This window comes from Giraffa tippelskirchi, chromosome 3 (assembly GCF_054371585.1).
Source record: "Giraffa tippelskirchi isolate mGirTip1 chromosome 3, T2T-mGirTip1v1.2.pri, whole genome shotgun sequence".
Taxonomy (NCBI): Eukaryota; Metazoa; Chordata; class Mammalia; order Artiodactyla; family Giraffidae; genus Giraffa; species Giraffa tippelskirchi.
In genome coordinates, this window is record NC_137277.1 from 83,274,774 (window position 1) to 83,297,323 (window position 22,550).

General features: G+C 41.7%; 1 protein-coding gene and 1 long non-coding RNA gene across 26 annotated transcripts in view; one reads left to right on the plus strand and one right to left on the minus strand.

Annotated features, from left to right (window-relative positions):
- Window positions 1–882: 882 nt before the first annotated feature.
- Window positions 883–18,125, minus strand: LOC145543553 (uncharacterized). The gene is made up of 6 exons (XR_014080857.1): window positions 17,204–18,125; window positions 16,339–16,487; window positions 15,236–15,318; window positions 12,952–13,045; window positions 12,221–12,352; window positions 883–1,331 (listed from the first exon to the last, which is right to left on the minus strand). It is a non-coding gene; the product is annotated as an uncharacterized LOC145543553 (long non-coding RNA).
- A 105-nt stretch (window positions 18,126–18,230) lies between these two features.
- Window positions 18,231–22,550, plus strand: part of LOC145543551 (uncharacterized) — a 570,959-nt gene continuing 566,639 nt past the window's right edge. For 16 of the 25 annotated variants that reach the window (XR_014080849.1, XR_014080817.1, XR_014080841.1 and 13 more), the window contains exon 1: window positions 19,888–19,930. Coding sequence is in view for 1 of the 25 variants with exons in the window: in XM_081585371.1 (XP_081441497.1) it covers window positions 19,905–19,930 (26 nt within the window). In the remaining 24 variants the exon portion in view is untranslated. Of the gene's footprint in view, window positions 18,593–19,887; window positions 19,995–22,550 lie in introns of those variants that run through there. The other 9 variants (XR_014080843.1, XR_014080839.1, XR_014080808.1 and 6 more) reach the window with 2 other exon arrangements.

A 22,550-nucleotide genomic window follows, 5' to 3' on the forward strand; every position in this document is an offset into this window, starting at 1 on the left:
GCCCTCCTCCCACTCTGGCTGGTTTTGACCAGGTAGGAACACTGCACAGCATGATCAGAGCTTCTGGTTTTAAAAGGGAAGCCAAGGAACCTACTTTTCTCCTGAGAAATGTCCTGATCTGTGAATATTGTCAATACACTTTTAAAACTGTAAAACCCTTGCACTGATCAAGCAAAACATACTTGTAAGCAGTGAACAACCTGTTTGTGACTTCACGGTGCCTTCTGTGATTCCGTGAAGTCTGAGATTCCAATAAGAGTCAGTCAAAATGAGTCCTATTCAAAGTTACCTAAGAAGTACACTCAATTTCCTGGGTTTACTGTTTAGCACTGTGATTCCATGAGATATAAGGGCAACAGGGAAAATATTACTGCATACTTTTAAAAAAGGATAATTTAGATATCTCAGGCTCCAGCTTGTGTGCTCCCAGATTTTAATATAATAATCATCCTTGATATATGGAGAAGGCAATGGCAACCCAGTCCAGTACTCTTGCCTGGAAAATCCCATGGATGGAAGAGCCTGGTAGGCTGCAGTCCATGGGGTCGCACAGAGTCAGACACGACTGAAGCAACTTAGCAGCAGAAGCAGCAACAGCATCCTTGATATAACATATTTCTTTGGAAATGAAATTTGGATGCATTTCAATCTTTAATGCATGAAATTAGCAGGATAGGGGTTGGAAAAGTTTCAAACTCTATAGAAGAGTGGCCACAAAAGAACATTCAAACCAATAACTAAAAATCTCAGTGGTATACTCGTCAGTTATTGGATCTTGGGTATTCAGGGCTGACTGCATTTTCCTGCATATTGAATTATTGTAGCATTAAGTTTCTGTAACATTTAGGAAATAGATGGCTGAGAAGTGACTGAAAAGAGAAATTTAAAAAGCAGGCATCACATTCCTTTTTATTATGTTTATCTGTCCTCTCAAGGACAGGAGAGGCGCTTTCCATCTGTTTAAATCTTGCCCTGGCACATCCAGCCCCGAGGTGCTGGAGGGTTTGTGGGCCTCACTCACGCATTTAACCCCTAGGACCTTCCATTTCATTAGGGGAATCTGCCATTATAGGTGCTCATTCCTATCCTGTGGTACAAATTTTCTCTGCTGACTTTGTTGATAGCTTTATAAGTTGCACGTTGTCTGAAGTGGCAGACAGGGGAGAGAGGCCTGGACTGAGCATCTTGGTAGCTCTGTATTACCTGTATTTTGTTCCCTTATATGTTGAATGTCAGTTTTTGTGGCCTCTGAAGATATAGTTTGGTATGTGTTGGCAGGTCAACAGAGGAAAAATTTTCAGGGATGAAATCCAAGGTTGTCGCTATTACTCCTAGAACATAAATATAGAATAATGGTCAGTGGGATTTCCCTATGGTTCACCCCAATGTATGGGAAATAGGAGTCATCTAAGATAGTCACATCTGGCTAATAAGAGAGTGGTATCTTGTTTCACTCTTGCTGTTTCTCCTTGCATGTTTTCTGTCTTGGGGTCCCCGTGGGTAAGGTGGAATTTGTATGTTTTTGGATCCCTAGCCAAATGTCATCTAATCTCTCATTAACCATGAATAAAGCCTTTACAAGCACACATATACTAGAGGAATCAGAAACTGGGTGGAGATGCAAGCTTGTGGTAGTTTGGAAAACAAGCACATAAATTTTTGTCTAATGTAATTTTTGTGCTTAGGAAGTAACCGAGAAAGGGATAGGAACAGGCAGATCTTAATTAAGTGAGCAATTTTAGAAAGGATAAAAATATTATGGAAACTGAAAAGAAGAATTTTGGATCCTGACTCAAGTCCTGGTGTGAGTTTGGAATGTTTTAATCTGTTCAGCATGAGCCAGATATTGTTTCCTAGGGGAGAAAGACATAGTCTCCTCAAATAAGACCTTGGCCTCCTGGTTTTTGTGTTGTAGGTAGACCCCATGCTGATACCTCATCTATAGGTGGCTGCTTCATGACATTGATGGAAAGTCTAAGCCTGGCCCATATGGTGGTGTTGAGTGTCCTAGAGTCAACTTCCCAATATTCCCAGTTACAGAATATCCACTTTTTCCCAACCCTGTGACCTCACTCTGTTCTTACCCTCTTTGGTCATCAGTTTCTTTATGTATAAACCTGAGTGATAATACTTTCCCTGTATCCTTCTGAAGTTTTGATAGTCAGTTGAGATAATATATCAAAAAGTGCTTTTAAAATTGTTGAGTGATACAGAGTGGTAGGAAGTTCTTAGACAATCTGTACTATAAGGGTGATACAAGGAACGTGGAAACTTTTGTGCCCAAGTGAAAAGGTTGTATGTAAGTGGTATCAGATGTTTATAGGCAGGTCATTCAGAAACACTGTTCCATCGCAATTGGCTCAGTGGTCAGTTCAGTTCAGTCACTCAGCCGTGTCCAACTCTTTGCGACCCCAGGAACCACAGCATGCCAGGCCTCCCTGTCCATCACAAACTCCCAGAGTTTACCCAAAGTCATGTCCATTGTGTCAGTGATGCCATCCATCCATCTCATCCTCTGTCATCCCCTTCTCCTTCTGCTCTCAATCTTTCTCAGCATCAGGGTCTTTTCAAATGAGTCAGCTCTTCACATCAGGTGGCCGAAGTATTGGAGTTTCAGCTTCAACATCAGTCCTTCCAATGAACACCAAGGACTGATCTCCTTTAGGATGGACTGGTTGGATCTCCTTGCAGTCCAAGGGACTCTCAAGAGTCTTCTCCAACACCACAGTTCAAAAGCATCAATTCTTTGGCGCTCAGCTTTCTTTATAGTCCAACTCTTACATCCATACATGACCACTGGAAAAATCAGACTTGACTAGATCGACCTTTGTTGGAAAAGTAATGTCTCTGCTTTTTAATATGCTGTCTAGATTGGCCATAACTTTCCTTCCAAGGAGTAAGCATCTTTTAATTTCATGGCTGCAATCACCATCTGTGATTTTGGAGCCCAAAAAAATGAAGTTAGCCACTGTTTCCCCATCTATTTGCCATGAAGTGACAGAACTGGATGCCATGATGTTAGTTTCCTGAATGTTAAGCTTTAAGCCAACTTTTTCACTCTCTTCTTTCACTTTCATCAAGAGGCTCTTGAGTTCTTCACTTTCTGCCATAAGGGTGATGTCATCTGCATATCTGAGGTTATTGATATTTCTCCTGGCGTTCTTGACTCCAGCTTGTGCTTCCTCCAGCCCAGTGTTTCTCTTGATGTACTCTGCATATAAGTTAAATAAGCAGGGTGACAATACACAGCCTTGACGTACTCCTTTTCCTATTTGGAACCAGTCTGTTGTTCCATGTCCAGTTCTAACTGTTGCTTCCTGACCTGCATACAGGTTTTTCAAGAGGCAGGTCAGGTGGTCTGGTATTCCCATCTCTTTCAGAATTTTCCACAGTTTATTGTGATCCACACAGTCAGAGGCTTTGGCATAGTCAATAAAGCAGAAATAGATGTTTTTCTGGAACTCTCTTGCTTTTTCAATGATCCATCAGATGTTGGCAATTTGATCTCTGGTTCCTCTGCCTTTTCTAAAACCAGCTTGAACATCTGGAAGTTCACGGTTCACATATTGCTGAAGCCTGGCTTGGAGAATTTTGAGCATTACTTTACTAGTGTGTGAGATGAGTGCAATCATGCGGTAGTTTGAGCATTCTTTGACATTGCCTTTTTTTGGGATTGGAATGAAAACTGACCTTTTCCAGTCCTGTGGCCACTACTGAGTTTTCCATATTTGCTGACATATCGAGTGCAGCACTTTCACAGCATCGCCTTTTAGGATTTGAAATTGCTCAACTGGAATTCCATCACCTCCGCTAGCTTTGTTCGTAGTGGTGCTTCCTAAGGCCCATTGACTTCACATTCCAGGATGTCTGGCTCTAGGTGAGTGATCACACCATCGTGATTATCTGGGTCATGAAGATCTTTTTTGTACAGTTCTTCTGTGTATTCTTGCCATCTCTTCTTAATATCTTCTCCTTCTGTTAGGTCCATACCATTTCTGTCCTTTGTTGAGCCCATCTTTGTATGAAATGTTTCCTTGGTTATCTCTAATTTTCTTGAAGAGATCTCTAGTCTTTCCCATTCTATTGTTTTCCTCTATTTCTTTGCGTTGATTGCTGAGGAAGGCTTCCTTATCTGTCCTTGCTATTCTTTGGAACTCTGCATTCAGATGGGAATATCTTTCCTTTCCTCCTTTGTTTTTCATTTCTCTTCTTTTCACAGCTATTTGTAAGGCCTCCTCAGACAGCCATTTTGCTTTTTTGCATTTCTTTTTCTTGGGAATAGTCTTGATCCCTGTCTCCTGTACAATGTCACGAACCTTCGTCCATAGTTCATCAGGCACTCTGTCGATCAGATCTAGTCCCTTAAATCTATTTGTTACTTCCACTGTATAATCATAAGGGATTTGATTTAGGTCATACCTGAATGGTCTAGTGGTTTTCCCTACTTTCTTCAATTTAAGTCTGAATTTGGCAATAAGGAGTTCATGATCTGAGCCACAGTCAGCTCCCGGTCTTGTTTTTGCTGACTGTATAGAGCTTCTCCATCTTTGTCTGCAAAGAATATAATGAATCTGATTTCAATGTTGGCCATCTGGTGATATCCATGTGTAGAGTCTTCTCCTATGTTGTTGGAAGAGGGTGTTTGCCATGACCAGTGCGTTCTCTTGGCAAAACTCCGTTAGCCTTTACCCTGCTTCATTCTGTACTGCAAGGCCAAATTTGCCTGTTACTCCAGGTGTTTCTTGACTTCCTACTTTTGCATTCCAGTCCCCTATAATGAAAAGGACATCTTTTTTGGGTGTTAGTTCTAAAAGATCTTGTAGGTCTTTGTAGAACCATTCAAATTCAGTTTCTTCAGCATTTCTGGTTGGAGTATAGACTTGGATTACTGTGATATTGAATGGTTTGCCTTGGAAACGAACAGAGATCATTCTGTTGTTTCAGAGATTGCATCCAAGTACTGCATTACAAACTCTTTTGTTGACTATGATGGGTACTCCATTTTTTCTAAGGGATTCCTGCCGACAGTAGTAGATACAATGGTCATCTGTGTTAAATTCACCCATTCCGGTCCATTTCAGTTCGCTGTTTCCTAGAATGTCCATGTTCACTCTTGCCATCTCCTGTTTGACCACTTCCAATTTGCCTTGATTCGTGGACCTAACATTCCAGGTTCCTATGCAATGTTGCTCTTTACAGCATCAGACTTTGCTTCTATCACCAGTCACATCCACAGCTGGGTATTGTTTTTGCTTTGGCTCCATCCCTTCATTCTTTCTGGAGTTATTTCTCCACTGATTTCCAGTAGCATATTGGGCACCTACCAACCTGGGGAGTTCATCTTTCGGTGTCCTATCTTTTTGCCTTTTCATACTGTTCATGGGGTTCTCAAGGCAAGAATAGTGAAGTGGTTTGCCATTCCCTTCTCAAGTGGGCCACATTTTGTCAGACCTCTCCACCATGACCCGTCTGTCTTGGGTGGCCCCACATGGCATGGCTTAGTTTCATTGAGTTAGACAAGGCTGTGGTCCATGTGATTGGATTGGCTAGTTTTCTGTGATTGTGGTTTCAGTCTGTCAGACTTGAGTGAACTTCAGTGGTCAGACTTGAGTTCAAATCTTTGCTTTACCAACTGTATAACTCAATGTTGTATAAGCCTCACTTTCCTCATTTATGGGCTTTCCCCATGGCTCAGTGGTAGAAATCCACTGCCAAGCAGAAGACACAAGAGACATGGGTTCAATCCCTGGAGGAGGAAATAGTATCCCAGTCCAGTGTTCATGCCTGGAAAATTCTATGGGCAGAGAAGCCTGGTAGGCTACAGTCCATGGGGTCACAAAGTGTCGGACACAACTGAGTGACTGAGCACGCATGTTCCTCATTTACGAAAAAAGCTATAAAACCTATCTCACTGGAGAAGGAAATGGCAACCCACTCCAGTGTTCTTGCCTGGAGAATCCCAGGGACGGAGGAGCCTGGTGGGCTGCCGTCTATGGGGTCACACAGAGTCGGACACGACTGAAGCGACTTAGCAGCAGCAGCAGCAGCAACATAGCAAAATTTAAAGTAACTATCCATGTCAGTGTTGTTGAAAACATCAAGAAACTGCAATTCTTGAATACTGTTGGTCTGAATGTAAAATGATATAAATAGGAAAAATTTCTTACACACATTTGAAATTTATTTAAAAATTAAGCAAAATTATACCAGTGTATACAAATAAATGTTTTTCAATGTCAGAGATGGCTATGTGTGTCTATTAAATGACAAAATAAGGAATACCTGTAGTGATTGAACTATTTTGTCTTAACTATATCTATGTCAATATCCTGGTTCTCACTGTAATATAGTTTTGCAAGAAACTAGGTAATGGATATGCAAAACCTCTTGATGTTGCTTTCAACCACATGAGAAACTACAATTAACTCAAAATTAAAACCTTGTTAAAAAATACATAAATATGCATTTGCCATATGATTTATCCATTCCACATCTGGTTATTTACATACGAGAAAATAACACCTATGTTACATGATGAATTGTACATAAACATTTTTATTATAATATTTCAAAACTACAGCTATGCACATGTCCATAAATGGATGGATATATTAACAAAGTATTGTGCATAAAAAAATTAGAACACTATTAAGCAATAAAAATGAATATAATACTAATAAGCAAATGACACAGATTGGTATCAAATAATTATGTTGGGTTAAAAACAGATGAAAAACAGTATATACTGTATGATTCTATCTATATTAAAGTCTAGAAAATCAAAAATAATCTATGGTGATAGCAGACCTATGTTTCCCTTAGTTTATGGAAGAAGGGTATTGGGGAAAAATAGGTGTGACTGCAGGGGCATGAGGACACTTTGGGTTGTGGGTAGGTATGTTTTCCTTTTTGATTGTAGTTATAATTTCACAAGTGTAAGCTTGTCAAAAATATTTGAAATTGAACACTGAAATTGTAATAGTCATACAATTTGTATTGTATATCAATAAAAGGAATCAAATACTGAAAAAAAAAAACCTATCTCACAAAGTGATTGTGAAGATTAAATGAAATATTAATAATATATATGAAAGTACTTATATAGCTAAGTTCCTGTTAGATGCTCAGTATGTGTTGATTTGATACACTGAATCATCCATTGATGACAGTGTTCCCAAAGCATTTGCAGTATATGTAAAGGCATCTAAGACCTTGTGAACCACTTTGTTGGGCCAGTCCAGTTCTTTTAATAAAACTGAAGAGGAAAGAATTCAAGGCCTTCTGTGCCAGTAGGAGGCTAGTTAAAAGCCCCCTCCCCAATAAGTATGGCACCTACAACAGGGTTACTCCTTATGGATAAACCATTGCTCCTCCAAATGTCCTCTTTTACAGTGCCAATATCTCTGCGTAGGAAACACATGATATAGCTCTTCTAAATCAGTTGGTTGAGCTTGAGCCAGAGGAGCATCTTAGGGGCAGGGGCAGGGTCTAATATTAGTGATTAAGAGGAATATTCAGCATAGTCAAAATCACCACCAAAGTCCCCATAGATTCTACTGCATATGATTTTTGTGTGTATGTAATTAGACAACACAGTTTTGCTTCAGAGTTGCACTAGATCACTGTTTCTAGGTGAGAGCCAAATGAAATATTTGACTTGTGGTTAGGGTTCAGGTTTTATGGAAAAGTATTTGTTGTTGTTCTTGAGGGTATATGATGATGAGATGCTCTGGAAGCCCATTTGGGCAGCAAGAGAGCTCTGGGGAAAAGGAGGGTGAACAAAAGATGTTTTAAAGGCATGTGCCTGGTGAGTAAGGACAAGCCTCGTCAATTACTGTTAAGTAAGTGAATTAATTGTGATTGTTTGCAGAAAGTTTGCTCAGTTTATGTCCTTATCAGTGAATGTTTTATAGCACTCTTACAAGCATTACATATTTTTTAATATGATGCAAACTTAATAGAACAACATGCTATTTCATTTTTGTTTTTAATGTGCATCAAAAATATTAGTACCAGTCTCTTCATTTCGCAGTGTAAAAGGACAGGAAAATCCAGTTGAATGCTTAATTCTAGTCTTGACCTCAACGATCTCCATTCAGGCTATTTTGATGTCCATGACTTTCTCTGACAGTCACTTGCCAAAGTGGGGTTTGTTGATCTGGGTAACCCCTCCTAAGAACTGGTCACTTGAACCTGGCCTGGTCTAGTTCTGAATATCCCCTGAGCCAGCTTCTAGTCCTGACCTGCCCTGTACCAGGAGGCTGCTGACATCTCTCTTGCACAAGACCTCTGCTGAAGACACATGATTTTTTCTCATCCCATTTTGCCTCTCAGGACCCTCTTCCACTCTCCTTTCCTTCTTTGCACCTAGCCAACTCTCATTGCTTCCCATCCTACTGCTGCTAGCTCAAGTCCACTTCCTGCTGGAAATGCTTTCTTTCCCCTTTGAATAAATCACACTATTGACCATACCATTCATTAACAATGTGTCAAGTAAATGGCACAGACAATAATTGGCATTTTTTGTAATCATGGGTTTTGCATGCAGGAGGTAAATGGTAACAGTGGTCCCTGGGAATTTCATCATGACGGCCTCATTTCTGAGATAGTAAAGAAGATCACAAACCCAGAGTTCAACTCAGTAAGAAACACCTTTGTGGTCTAATAGCTCTGAATTCCAGTTTTCCCCCATTAGAAGTTCACTACCCATCCTATCTCCACATCTTGGTTTTCTGTCTGTGAGACCAGGACTCTGTCTGGTAACCTTGGAGAACAGGGTTGCCTGGATTACATACCCTAAGGCCCTGCCAAGTGACTAAATTAAAGGACTGATTTAAAGGAAGTTAAAAAGAAGATAAAAATGACACCACCCAGAGAGAGCCCATTACTCAACTCAAGCTGCTCTGTTCTGAGGAATTAGAAGCCATGATCTATGATTTGAGTATAACTCAGGGAACAATTTTGGTCTAACAGCTTCAACTATATTTACAACAGCCTTTCCCCCATTTCAACCCTCTGCTTTTTACTCTATAAACTTCCTTCTCTATGTCTAAAGAAATTCTGCTTAAATTCCTTGAGGGTCTGACCCTTTCCGAGCCTTAGTTTATGTTCTTTTGTTCTTGTACTTGACATTATCTCAAATAGTCTTGTAAAATCTTGCTTCTGTTCCCTTCAGAATTTTATATCCCTCAATGAGGCATTTTCCCTCCTTCCTTCAGAAAAATCGCTGCATCACTTTGGTAACTTTTTTCTTTTATGAATACAGATAAAAATTTCCAGTTTCTTAAATGATACAGATTGCATTTTCTGGCACTACTGCTGTGTCCAGAATAACCTAAAACAAAGTTATTTGAGCAGAGTTAACGTTTGGCAAATCTGCATTAAACCCAGTAATAGCAGGCTGAAATGCCTTCTAGAGAGGACTGCCCAGAAGAAAGTTGATTATCTGTTCTTGGAAGAGGAAGAGGAGCCTGAAATTGTCAGTGGGCTGATTAGCACCATAGTACTTTTCTCTGATATGATTCATGGATGAAAGTACTGTGATTCATAGCATTTTTTTCCTTTATTCATTCATTTCATAGATATCCACTATCTCAGATGAAAATGCGTTTGTTTTCAGGAGAAGACAAACTGCTTAAAACCTTTGAAATAGCAGTTTTTCATTTAATAATTTTTTTTTTTTGAGATTCTGTGCTGTATCAAGCCCTGTGCTGATAAAAAAATACTAAAACACATTTTTGCTCTGCCGAAGTTCTGTCTGGTGGGGGAGATGAACAAATTAACAGTCAATTATAATACAATGTGACAAGTGTTCTGAGGGAGGTCAGAACTGAGAGAGGCATCTGTCTTCTTTTAAGGGGTGGATTGTGGTCAGAAAGGAAGACTTTCTGGAAGAATTGATGCTTCAACCAGGGCAGGCTACTGTGTATAAATGGAGGAGAGATGGGGTATAGGATGGGAAGGAAGGTAATACATGAATATATTAGTTTTTTTATTGCTGCTGTAACAAATTGTCACTAATTAAGTGGCTTGTATGTATTAATTGTTCAGTCATGTCCAGCTCTTTTGTGGCCCCATGGACTGTATGTAGCTCACCAGGCTCTTCTGTCCATGGACTTCTCCGGGCAAGAATACTGGAGTGGGTTCAGTTCAGTTCAGTCACTCAGTCATGTCCGACTCTTTGCGACCCCATGAGCTGCAGCACGCCAGGCCTCCCTGTCCAACACCAGCTCCTGGAGCCCACACAAACTCATGTCCATTGAGTCAGTGATGCCATCCAACCATCTCATCCTCTGTCATCCCCTTCTCCTCCTGCCCTCAGTCTTACCCAGCATCAGGGTCTTTTCAAATGAGTCAGCTCTTTGCATCACGTGGCCAAAGTATTGGAGTTTCAGCTTCAACATCAGACCTTCCAATGAACACTCAGGACTGATCTCCTTTATGATGGACTGGTTGGATCTCCTTGCAGTACAAGGGACTCTCAAGAGTCTTCTCCAACACCACAGTTCAAAAGCATCAATTCTTTGGTGCTCAGCTTTCCTTGTAGTCCAACTCTCACATCCATACATGACCACTGGAAAAACCATAGCCTTAACTAGACGGACCTTTGTTGACAAAGTAATGTCTCTGCTTTTTAATATGCTATCTAGGTTTGTCATAACTTTCCTTCCAAGGAGTAAGCGTCGTTCAATTTTATGGCTGCAATCACCATCTGCAGTGATTTTGGAGCCCCCCAAAATAAAGTCTCTCACTGTTTCCACTGTTTCCCCATCTATTTGCCATGAGGTGATGGGACCAGATGCCAATATCTTAGTTTTCTGAATGTTGAGCTTTAAGCCAACTTTTTCACTCTCCTCTTTCACTTTCATCAAGAGGCTCTTCAGTTCCTCTTCAGTTTCTGCCATAAGGGTGGTGTCATCTGCATATCTGAGGTTATTGATATTTCTCCTGGCGATCTTGACTCCAGCTTGTGCTTCCTCCAGCCCAGTGTTTCTCATGATGTGCTCTGCATAGAAGTTATATAAGCAGGGTGACAATACATAGCCTTGACATACTCCTTTTCCTATTTGGAACCAGTCTGTTGTTCCATGCCCAGTTCTAACTGTTGCTTCTTGACCTACATACAGGTTTTTCAAGAGGCAGGTCAGGTGGTCTGGTATTCCCATCTCTTTCAGAATTTTCCACAGTTTATTGTGATCCACACAGTCAAGGGCTTTGGCATAGTCAATAAAGCAGAAATAGATGTTTTTCTGGAACTCTCTTCCTTTTTTGATGATCCAGCGGATGTTGGCAATTTGATCTTTAGTTCCTCTGCCTTTTCTAAAACCATCTTGAACATCTGGAATTTCACGGTTCACGTATTGCTGAAGCCTGGCTTGGAGAATTTTGAGCATTACTTTACTAGTGTATGAGATGAGTGCAATCGTGCGGTAGTTTGAGCATTCTTTGGCATTGCCTTTTTTTGGGATTGGAGTGAAAACTGACCTTTTCCAGTCCTGTGGTCACTGCTGAGTTTTCCATGTTTGCTGACATATCGAGTGCAGCACTTTCGCAGCATCATCTTTTAGGATTTGAAATTGCTCAACTGGAATTCCATCACCTCCGCTAGCTTTGTTTGTAGTGATGCATTCTAAGGCCCACTTGACTTCACATTCCAGGATGTCTGGCTCTAGGTGAGTGATCACACCATCGTGATTAACTAGGTCATGAAGATCTTTTTTGTACAGTTCTTCTGTGTATTCTTGCCATCTCTTCTTAATATCTTCTGCTTCTGTTAGGTCCATAGCATTTCTGTCCTTTATTGAGCCCATTTTTGCATGAAATGTTCCCTTGGTATCTCTAATTTTCTTGAAGAGATCTCTAGTCTTTCCTGTTCTGTTGTTTTCCTCTATTTCTTTGCCTTGATCACTGAGAAAGGCTTTCTTATCTCTCCTTGCTATTCTTTGGAACTCTGCATTCAAATCGGTGTATCTTTCCTTTTCTCCTTTGCTTTTCGCTTCTCTTCTTTTCACAGCTATTTGTAAGACCTCCTCAGATAGCCATTCTGCTTTTTTGCATTTCTTTTTCCTGGAGATAGTCTTGATCCCTGTCTCCTGTACAATGTCACGAACCTATGTGACACGAACCTAGTTCATCAGGCACTCTGTCTATCAGATCTAGTCCCTTAAATCTATTTGTTACTTCCACTGTATAATCATAAGGGATTTGATTTAGGTCATACCTGAATGGTCTAGTGGTTTTCCCCACTTTCTTCAACATAAGTCTGAGTTTGGCAATAAAGAGTTCATGATCTGAGCCACAGTCAGCTCCCGGTCTTGTTTTTGCTGACTGTGTAGAGCTTCTCCATCTTTGGCTGAAAAGAATATAGTTAGTCTGATTTCAATGTTGGCCATCTGGTGATGTCCATGTAGCCATTCCCTTTTTCAGGGAATCTTCCCAACCCAGGGACTGAACCCAGGTCTCCTGCATTGCAGGCAGGTAAAAAACCGTATGAGCCACCAGGGAAGCCCAATTAAGTGGCTTAAAAGAATACACACTGAAGATGTCTGAAGTCTGAATGGGGCTTTCTTGGGCCAAAATCAAGGTGTTGGCAGGGTAGTGCTCCTTCCAGAAGTTCTGTGGAAGTATCCATTTCAGCCTCCAGAGACCCCTGCATTCCTTGGCCCCTGGCCCCTTCCTCCTTCCTGGATAGTCCAGGACAAGTTCCCCACCTCAAAGTCCTCAACTTATTCACACATGTGCAGTCCTTTTTGCTATGCTAAGGATATATTTACAGGTTCTAGGTATTAAGACATACACTTCTTTTGGTAGTGGTAGACGACTATTTTGTCTACCACAATGAGCAAAGTACATTTTGAGGGGAAGGAAAAGGGATCCAAATCTGAAGTTATTTAAATGTATTTGAGAGGTTCAGTGCATAGTTTGAAAGACAGCATTATCTAAATCATTTACCTTCTTATACAGTAGTCTGAGTCTCATGCCTGTTCTGAAACCTTGTTAATGGTCCCCTTCAAATGAAGAAATGAGCCACCATTTGACAGTTTTTCTTCGTATAGAAAAATAAAAATTAGGACAGTGTTATTTCTTATAATGAAGCTACTTTGAGAAGTAGTGTGGATTCAGAAATGGTTAAAAAGTCTTGAGTAATCTTCACAGTTTTGTTGCTGGACTCAGTTTCCTTGCTTAAGAGCTGGCCTGTCTTGGTTTCCTTCTCATCTTATTCTCTTCAAGTTTTGCAGTTCAGAGTCATAACCTGCAGATGTACCTCTTTGTTGCCATCCCTGTCACTGAGCCCAAACTGGGGAGCCTTGTGCCACCCCTGAATCAGCACTGACCTCCCCAGTTGGTGTCAGCTGAGCCTGACCTAGCTGCTCTGCCAGCTTTGGCAGCAGCAACTAACAGGGCATTTTGGGTTCTGCTGACCTCACTGTGGTGGCAGAGGCAGGGATAGAAAGGATGGTGGGTGCTTGCTCTGATGGCATGGACATGGATAAAGGACATCCCACATCTGCTATGCTGTCTCCTCTTGGTGACTGAACATGAAGGCTTGGCTGCTATAATGGGTGGAAGGGTGTAATTTTATTATTTTTAAAATTAGAGTTGATGATGAGGCACTGATGGAAAAAATGACCTATTGACTGACTTTGAACTTCTAATATGCTTGTCTCATATGTATTTTGACATTTATTACAAAATATTTAAATTTACATCACATCTGCAAACTGATTACAAAATTCCAAAACAGATGAAATTTCAGAGGCCATATATTTTTGATACAGTCTTTCAAGCTAGGTTAAACACTGCTTCACCAGGCAAATGTGTTCTCCACAACTGTTTTCTTGTCAGTCCCATCTACACTGCACTGACTGCCCTGTTGGATTCAATGCTGGGGAATTTCAACAGTCTGTGTAATGTGGGGCCAGTGCTCTCCTTTCCAAAGTTTGTGTTTTGCTAGTGATCATTCTTTCCTGTTAGCATTCCAGATTTGTCCCTAAACTGGCTTGATGCTGGGTACTGAGCCCTTTGTGTTCTATCTGAAGCTGCCTGAGGTGGGGCAGGAAAGGCACGAACCCTAACATCTTGGGCCTGGGGCTGAATCTGGTCTCTGCTACTTGCTCACTGTGTGAACAGGAACTGGCCCAAGACTGCTGTTGGCTGAGCACTGTCTGTGTGCTGAGCACTATCTGTGTGCTGAGCACTGTCTGGGACTCTCCAGGCTCACCTCAGGTTCGGCCGTCATCGCAACCCCCTGTCCTGTTGCAGATGGACAGACAGAAAGCAGAGGCATATTACATCTTCGTGGCTTATGGGTGATGGAACTGGGATTCAAAGAGAGCTGTGTTTCCAGATGTTTTGTCAAGGTGAAAGGCTCTACAGGAGGAGTTGGATGGGGGCTTGAAGGCTGCACAGTTGGGGTGGCTATGCACCCCCAATCCCTCTTTTGGAAAGAATTTACTGTCATCTGTTTGATAATTACAAATTTATTGGAAAAAAGTTTGACGCTACAAAGGCATTGGAAAATAATTACGTTTTTACTACATTATGCCCTTCTAACTTATTTAAGCTCCTGACTGTTCATTGTCTGCTGGAAACTCAGGATATAATAGTACAATCCATGTAGAATTGTAGGAAAGATAAAATGAAGTAACACACGTGAGCCATCTGGTACAGGATAAGGCCTCCCACGTTAGTTCATTCTCTTTGTCATTATCATACAAAGACTTTGTGTCAGGGTATGGCTCAACCGTACCTAGGCATACAGAACCATTACTTGGATATTTTTACATTATTTACAATAAAGGCTGATTAATGCAACAAATACTCGTTTAGAACCAACCATGCACCAAGAAATGTGTGGATCTATGGCCAGGGATAGCCTGGTGGAGGATGGGGTGGGCAGCCAGATAATCTGATGGCTGTGAGAAGTCTCCCTCTATCCCACTTGAGATATGGCCTGATGTCTGAACAGTCTCCATTAGGCCATTCTTACCACTGGCTTTTTTCAAAAATTTTCACTAAAATTCAAAGCCATCAAGAAAGGCAGCATCTCAGTTTTCATGAGTTTATTCCCTGAATGAGCAGCCATACAGACCCCAGGGTAGATTTGGATGAAGGCTTGAGGTGAAGGACAGGGATCAGTGTGGAGGCAGGGGCATTCTAAGGTCAACATTTATTTCCTTCCTGACTCAGCCAGAGCAGGCTTGTGCCAGTTGTCAGGGGGCTGAATGACACTCACATTATGTTCTCTGGGTCTCAGCCCTGCAGCCCTGGTCTACGGGTGCCTGTTGGATCTGTCCACTCATGCAGATGGAGTTTCATCTAGGAAAGAGGGAAATTCAGGTCAGTGAGCTCTAAGGAGACCAGCCGATAACACAGCCAGTCCCAGATCGGGGAAGGGAAATGGAGCAGATTAAGAAGCGGTGAGTCAGGGACCCAGAGTGGCACACTGTAACTCCCACAGACATTGAGTTTCCTGAGGATAGGATGAAAACACCAGTTTCACATAGTAACCTCCAGACCCAGAAAAAGGCTGAATTAATTGAAGAAGACCTTGAGAGTTTTTCTAAATTTGGTAACGTGAGGGATCGTATTAGCTCTGTATCTGCCAAGAATGAGTTGTTGAACAAGCAAAAACAGCCAGGTAAGAAAAGGAAGGTAAGAATGGCATTCAGAGTCAGACATCTCCTGAATGATGTCTTGAATGAAGAGAGTCCAGCCTATATAGGAAGAGCTGGTCTGATCAAGAAAAGATCCCAAGAGACCTTCAGAAGGGACTTGGAATGAAATGAACAGTGATGATCACAAAGGTTGATTTGTGCCAAGAACTCACCTAAACCTTTTGCATGCATGAACTCACTCAGTCCTAACAACACCTTATAAAACAGGTATTATTATTTTTCCTGTGTCACAGATGAAACTGGGACAGTCAGGTTACGCTGCTTGCTTGAGGTCAGTCATGAGGCCAGAGTTCAAACTGAAAGCCTGACCCCAAAACCCACACTCTGAAGCACCCACTTTCTCTCTACAAAGTGCACAGCTTGTGTAAAAGTCCACTGAGAAGCTGGAGAAATCCAGAAGGCTGAGCAGTGGTTTTTAACTGGGTTCACACCTCCTGGATTGGTGAGCAAAAGTTAGTGTGTCTGTTAGTGTATGTTTTGGGTTTTTAATTTTCCCTAAGGAGTGGGAGAAAGTAGTATTTCAGAGAAATCAATGACCCCCAAATAGGTAAGAATTCCAGAGGGTTAGGGGCAATTCCTGCACACCAGCCTCCCAACCAAGATTTGGCTACTGTTGGGGGTCACAGAGCATATGCTGACTTGTGTTCTCAGGGCTGACTACCTGGTACCTCCAGCAGGATCTCCCAGGAAGGGTGTTTCCAGAGGCTCAGCTGTCTGTCCTCATGGGAACTTTGGCTGGGAGGGATCATCCCCTGGTAAGCATTTCATTTGCCAGGCTTGGCTTGGTGTATATTTACTAGAAGATGAAGCCTGTTAAAACAGAAAAATGGTCACTGCACTGGAACATTTTTCTCCAAGTGACATTATCCATGACTTCTACTGGGGAGAAAAAAGGCAAAATCCTTATATTCTGGACAAATGCTTTTGCAATCTTCTGGTGCCATTGATTATAGCTTATCTAACTTCATAGTAGATCTATCTTATTCAAAAGATACAGTGTAGCTTGAAAATCAGTAGAGGGGTGGGGAAGGGGGCAGTATTCTTATTTTCAGATAAGACTTTATGTTATGATTAAGTCACTTTTCCCAGACAATTTAGATTAAGCAGAGGTTTTCTCTGTGAAATCAATATTGTCCCTGATCCTGAGCAGCAAAGAAATAAATATGTTTTTTCTGCCATTAACACCCAACAGTGAAGAAGAACAATGAATCAGGAACAACAGATGTATTAGAGTCACTTGATTGGTGTCTGAAAAACTACCATTTTTGCTTTCATAGGTATTAGCGTAACTTTCAACACTCTTAATATGAGAGAGAGAGGGTTAAATATTCATGCCACCAAAAAGATACATTCTACAATCAGAGTCTGATATCAGCATTGTACATCTTCCTGACCCTTGATTCTTTCAGTTTTCACTATCTTATCTGGAAGAGACAGTGGGATGTGCCCTGGGATAGAGAAGATGCTCTGGTCTTAAATCTCACGTCTGACACCAGTCACAACCTCTATGAGCTTTAGTTTCATACCTTTCATATCCTTATGGACTTTTTGTGCTTGATTTATGGTTTATATATCTGATTGTACTTCTCTGTGGTTCTGACAATCTTGGCTTAATACATTTTGAGGCCATGAGTATGTTCAAGTTTAGAGTCGTTTTATTTCCTTGGTGAATTACATTTATTTTGTAGTGCATCTCTAACATTTTTACTTGCTTTCAAGTCTCTTTTATCTCATATGAATAGAGCTATCCAAGCCTTTTGTTATTGGTTGGTCTTGTATACCTATCTATTTGCCTTGTATACTCTTTTCTGTCTTTTTGCTTTTACTCTTACAAAGCCTTATGTTTTAGTGCATCTCTTATGATCAGTAAATAGCTGTTTCTTTTTTTTTTTTTGAATATATACAATTTATTTAATAAATTAATGTCATTCAAAATACAGTGCCAGAACATTATGCAGTTGAACATGCTAGTAATGTTTGTCATGAAGCACCTGTGCTCATGTTAGATTGGCGGCTGTTTCTTAAAAAAAAATTCAGTCTTAATAAAGTCTAAAGTTAATCAACATCTTTAATCTTATCCCAAACAATGCTAGTACCTTAAAATATTTTAACTGCCATCATCTTTCTTGACTTACATGTTACTTTGTCATGTATTTATTTCTACCATTTTTGTTTTTGAGTGTTGTAGTGGGTGCTGGGTGCACTGTCTCCTTTTCCCTTTGAGGACTTAGACACTCCTTCTTCCAGTTCCTAAGAATGTTAGTGGCTTATGGATTTCAGTTGAGTCCCTCACTGAGAATTGTTCTCAGCAGAAGAGAATGGTCTGGCCCAAAGTCATGTCCCCTCCCTGGTGGCAGTTCATATCTAAGCCTGGTCAGTGTGTATATGTGGTGGGATAAAAGCCCCCTTCCCAAGAGGTGAGACAACACTGGTGGCCTTCCCAGCTCCAGAGCTCTCCGTGGGATCAGATGATGTTTTATTGTGACTACATCACAATTCATTCCTTTCTCTGCCAATTTTGCTTTGTTTACTCACCAACAGATGTTGCCCCCTAGAGAACTCTCTCAAAACCCTCCTGCATACAAATCTCAGACTCAGAGTCATTTCCCAGGAACTTCCTTGGGCCAATATTCATGTAGACTTACATATTTTCCATTTTATTTGCTAATACTGTCTTTTTGTGTGCAGAATCAATTTCCTTCTGCTTGAATTACATCTTTTAAATTCTGTTAGACAGAGTCTGTTGAGTGAAAGTCCTCATTTTACTCTGATCTGAAAGATGATTTAATGAATATGGAATTCCAGGTTGACTGTTATTTTCTTGCAGCTCATTGGTGATGTTTTTCTACTGTTTCCTGATTTCCATCACATCTCTTGTTCATTGAGCTGTCAGATGAACTATCGCTTGTTTGAAGGTAATCTGTCTCTTCTCTCTGCCTGCTTTTCAGATCTTATTTTGTCTTTGACGTTCCATAGTTTCACTATAGTGTGTCTAAAGGAGGATTTATTTTTATTTAACTTACTTGGGATTCACTGAGCTTTCATATCCAGACCACTGGAAATGGAGTCTCCTGAGCCTCAGTTTTCACTTCAGTAAAATGATAATGGTGATAATTTCCATCTTAGTGTGATTGCAGAAAGATTACACTAGACAATTCATTTATATTTCCTTTAAGGCAGAATTTCCATATTTGTGTTTCACTGGATTAGACATTTTCCCTGTTCAGACTTCCTTAGCAAGTTCTGTAACCAAATAGATATGGAAAGTGCTGATTCCCGCATGTTTACTTAGAGAGTTGCAAAGCTCATCAACATTATGAAAGCCTTGGGAAGTCCTACACTATTCTCCACAATTATGTGTCCTCAGAAGAGCTTTGTTATAAACATCTCACATTCCATGGAACACAATGTTGGGGAATGTGTGTCTGTGTTCAGTTGCTCAGTCATGTCTGACTCTGCTACCCTTTGGACTGCAGCCCACCAGGCTTCTCTGTCCATGGGATTCTCCAGGCAAGAATACTGGAGTAGTTTGCCATTTCCTCCACCAGGGGATCTTCCTGACCCAGGGAATGAACCTCTGTCCCCTGCATTGCAGGTGGATTCTTTACCACTGAACCATTGGGGAAGCTGTTTTAGGGAATATCTGTGTATAAATATCAAATGATATGTTTTATTTAATAAGAAAGGAATATTTACCCCTTACAAATAGTCTAGGGTTTTTTTTTTTTTTTAATTAAGCAGACAACAAGAAAAGGATTGATCACAAGGAAGCAGTGGCTCGTAAGTGCCTTGTTCCAAGCTGCCAGAATCTACACCTGCTCCTGGGGTGGCTCTCCACCTTCTTTGTTGCAAGACTGTAATAGAGCCAGGCCATGAAAAGCCTTTAGCATGGCTGGTGCTTTGCTTGGTTACCAGCACTGCCCCTCCCCCCACAGTTAACCAGGCAACAGTTAGTGGTGGGGACCGTTAGTGGTTCTGCTCAGCCATTGTCAGCACCACAGTGGGCCCCTCTCCCAAGTGAGCAGCTGTCAGAAAGTGACCGTTAATGGTCCTGCTCAGCCATTGGTCAGCACCACAGTGGGCCCCTCCCCCAAGTGAGGGTCTGCCAAAGAGTGACCGTTAGTGGTCCTGCTCAGCCATTGGTCAGTACCACAATGGGCCCCTCCCACAAGCAACCAGCTATCAGCGAATGACATTAGTGGGCCTATTCAGTCTACAGTCAGCAGAATGGTGGTCATCAGACAGAGAGTGAGGTAAGAGGCAGATCCCAGCCTTCTCCCAGGGAGCTCTCCAGCTTACCCGGCCTGGCGCCAGCAGGTGAGCTAGGGGGTCTAGGGAGCTGGCTGGGAGCTGTGTTCTGCAGGGCCCCAGAACCCTCACCAAGGCCACTTTTCTGGCCAAGTCCAGGTCTTGAGGTGGCAGTGAACATCTCCCCATCCTGCCTCTGCCACCTAATGCCACCTAAGCAGCAGTCTTCCTGGGTCGCAGTCTGTGGGACCTGGTGTCTCTCACCTGGGAGCCGTGGACACACCTGCCTCAGAGGGCCCTGAGGGACCAATAAAAATGCAGGTTTGAGGCCCCACTCCATACCTACCGCAGACTTTCAGCTTCCTTCATTTCCCCACATGGTTACCATGCACATTCAAGCTTGAGTTTGCTATAGCAGTAGTCTTAGGTGTGATCACTAGAAATGGCTATTTGTAGCTCAGGTGTCCTTGCCTGATATTTAATATAAGGAAAAAAAATCCCTTCTCATACAAGCTTCAGTGGCCTGTCAGTCACCACTCACTCTGTAGTTCTGAAATTTAGGGTTTGGTGGACAGAATTCCTTCTATGGCCTTTGGAACCTGCTTTGTCTGTTTGTTTGAGGTGAAAGTGTTAGTCGTTCAGTCATGTCTGACTCTTTGTGACCCCATGGGCTGTAGCCCACTAGGCTTCTCAGTCCATGGAATTCTCCAGGTAAAGAATACTGAAGTGGGTAGCCATTCCCTTCCCCAGGGGATCTTTCTGACCCAGGACTTGAACCCACGTCTCTTGCGTTACAGGCAGATTCTTTACTGTCTGAGTCATCAGCGTTTGAGATGACTGTTGAAATGGGCAAGAAGCAAACAAATATAGTTATTAGGACTCTTACATTTCTAGATAACTGTCTTTATGCTTTTCATAGTGCTTTCAAAGCAAAAGCCACAAATACATTATTCATTGGATCCTCCTTATGAATCTGTAAGATAAGCAGAATAAATATCAATATTCCCGTTTTACACAAGTGGAAACAGACTCAGTTGGACTAAATGATTGGTTCAAATCCCTGAATGTAGTCAGTGGTGGAGCCTGTTTGAAATTTAAGGCTCCTTGCCTGCCCACCCTCCATTCTTTCTTTCCCACACACACTGAACTCGCTGCACCTCCTTTGTTCTCTCCCTTCCTTGCAAAGATTTCCACTGTCATTTCCACATATCACCATCAACCTATTGGCATATCTGTGCTGTTCCATCCTGGCCGTTGTAGACATAGTTTACCAGCTGACTGCTGATGAGCCCTTCCCAACCTGGTGTGCTCCTGTGACTGTATCTCTATTGATAGAGAAGAGTGGTGGCAACTCGCAGGAATACTTTGCCTAATCAGGCTGTTTTGTGAACATTTCCTTCACTTTACCAACCTTCCTAACTCGTAACTTTGTGAAGCTAAAAATAGCATACACAAATCATTGTACCATCTGGAGGGAGGTGCACCTGTTTTCTTTCCCTCTCAGGACATGTGTACCTGCCTAGGAGAAGGGGCTGCGTTCTGGACAGTTTGGCAGAATGGTGAGGGAGGATATTTATATAATTTGAACCTGCAAACATTTTTAATTGCAATAATGAGAGAGTTGCTGTTCTGATTACCCAGCACAAAGAGAACACTTGTCTAATTCTCCAGTTAATTTGATCCATGCAGATCCATTTTCCAGAATCCACTTAGCACTAAATCTGAAGTGATGGTCCAAACTACAGAATTATCCGGATAACTATTTAATGAGCTTTTTACCTTCTGGAGCCTGTACACCCAGTCAGGAGAAAACTAAGCATTGTTCCTTCCTATTAGTCATATAACTTTTAAAAGTCTTTGTAGTGTTTTATCACCCTCCCCTGTTTGTTCGCTCTGGGCTTTGAGTACAGAAACAAGATAGATTCAGAGCACAGGCGGAGTGCATTTGTTCTACTTCCACAGAGTTTCATAGCATTATTATTAGGCTTTTTGCATGTTTATTCTTCAAAGCAACTGTTTTTTCCTTCCCCAGCCGTGGGCAAGAGGGCATTTCTTAGCTTCTCCTCTTTAAATCTCTGATCTGAAGGTCATCAAGGTGAATGATGATGTATTCCCTCCTGACTGTGAATAAATGCAAGCAGTCCTGGCTCACCAGCTGCCTGCTAAAGCGATTTAGCTGCTGTGTGCCTGCACCAGAGCTCAGAACACAAACGGGGCAACCACTGAGCCTCAAATTAAGCCAGCAGCCACATTCCAGTTGCCATGCTATGGCTGCATCACCTCACCTGCTGCAGCATTTCAGCACGATACTGGTGAGCATGTGGGCCGCATTCTGTGCCATCAGCCTCTGTGAGGTTGTCTTTGCCACGTCAAGTTTCTCATACAAATTATGGTGATAGAAAACCATTGTTGGGATGCTGGAGTTGGTTTGGTGGGATCCTTACCGGAGACAGTGCTGTTTGTCAGTCCTTATGCAGGAGAGGGAGGAAAACCAGGCCTTTCTTTGGTTATCTTCATAGACATATTCCCTTAAAGCTTCTGAGGCTAATTGTGGTGAAAATGTGCCAGGTAGACCCCTTTCATGCCAACCATAATTAATAGTATTATAGTCTTCAAGGCCATAAT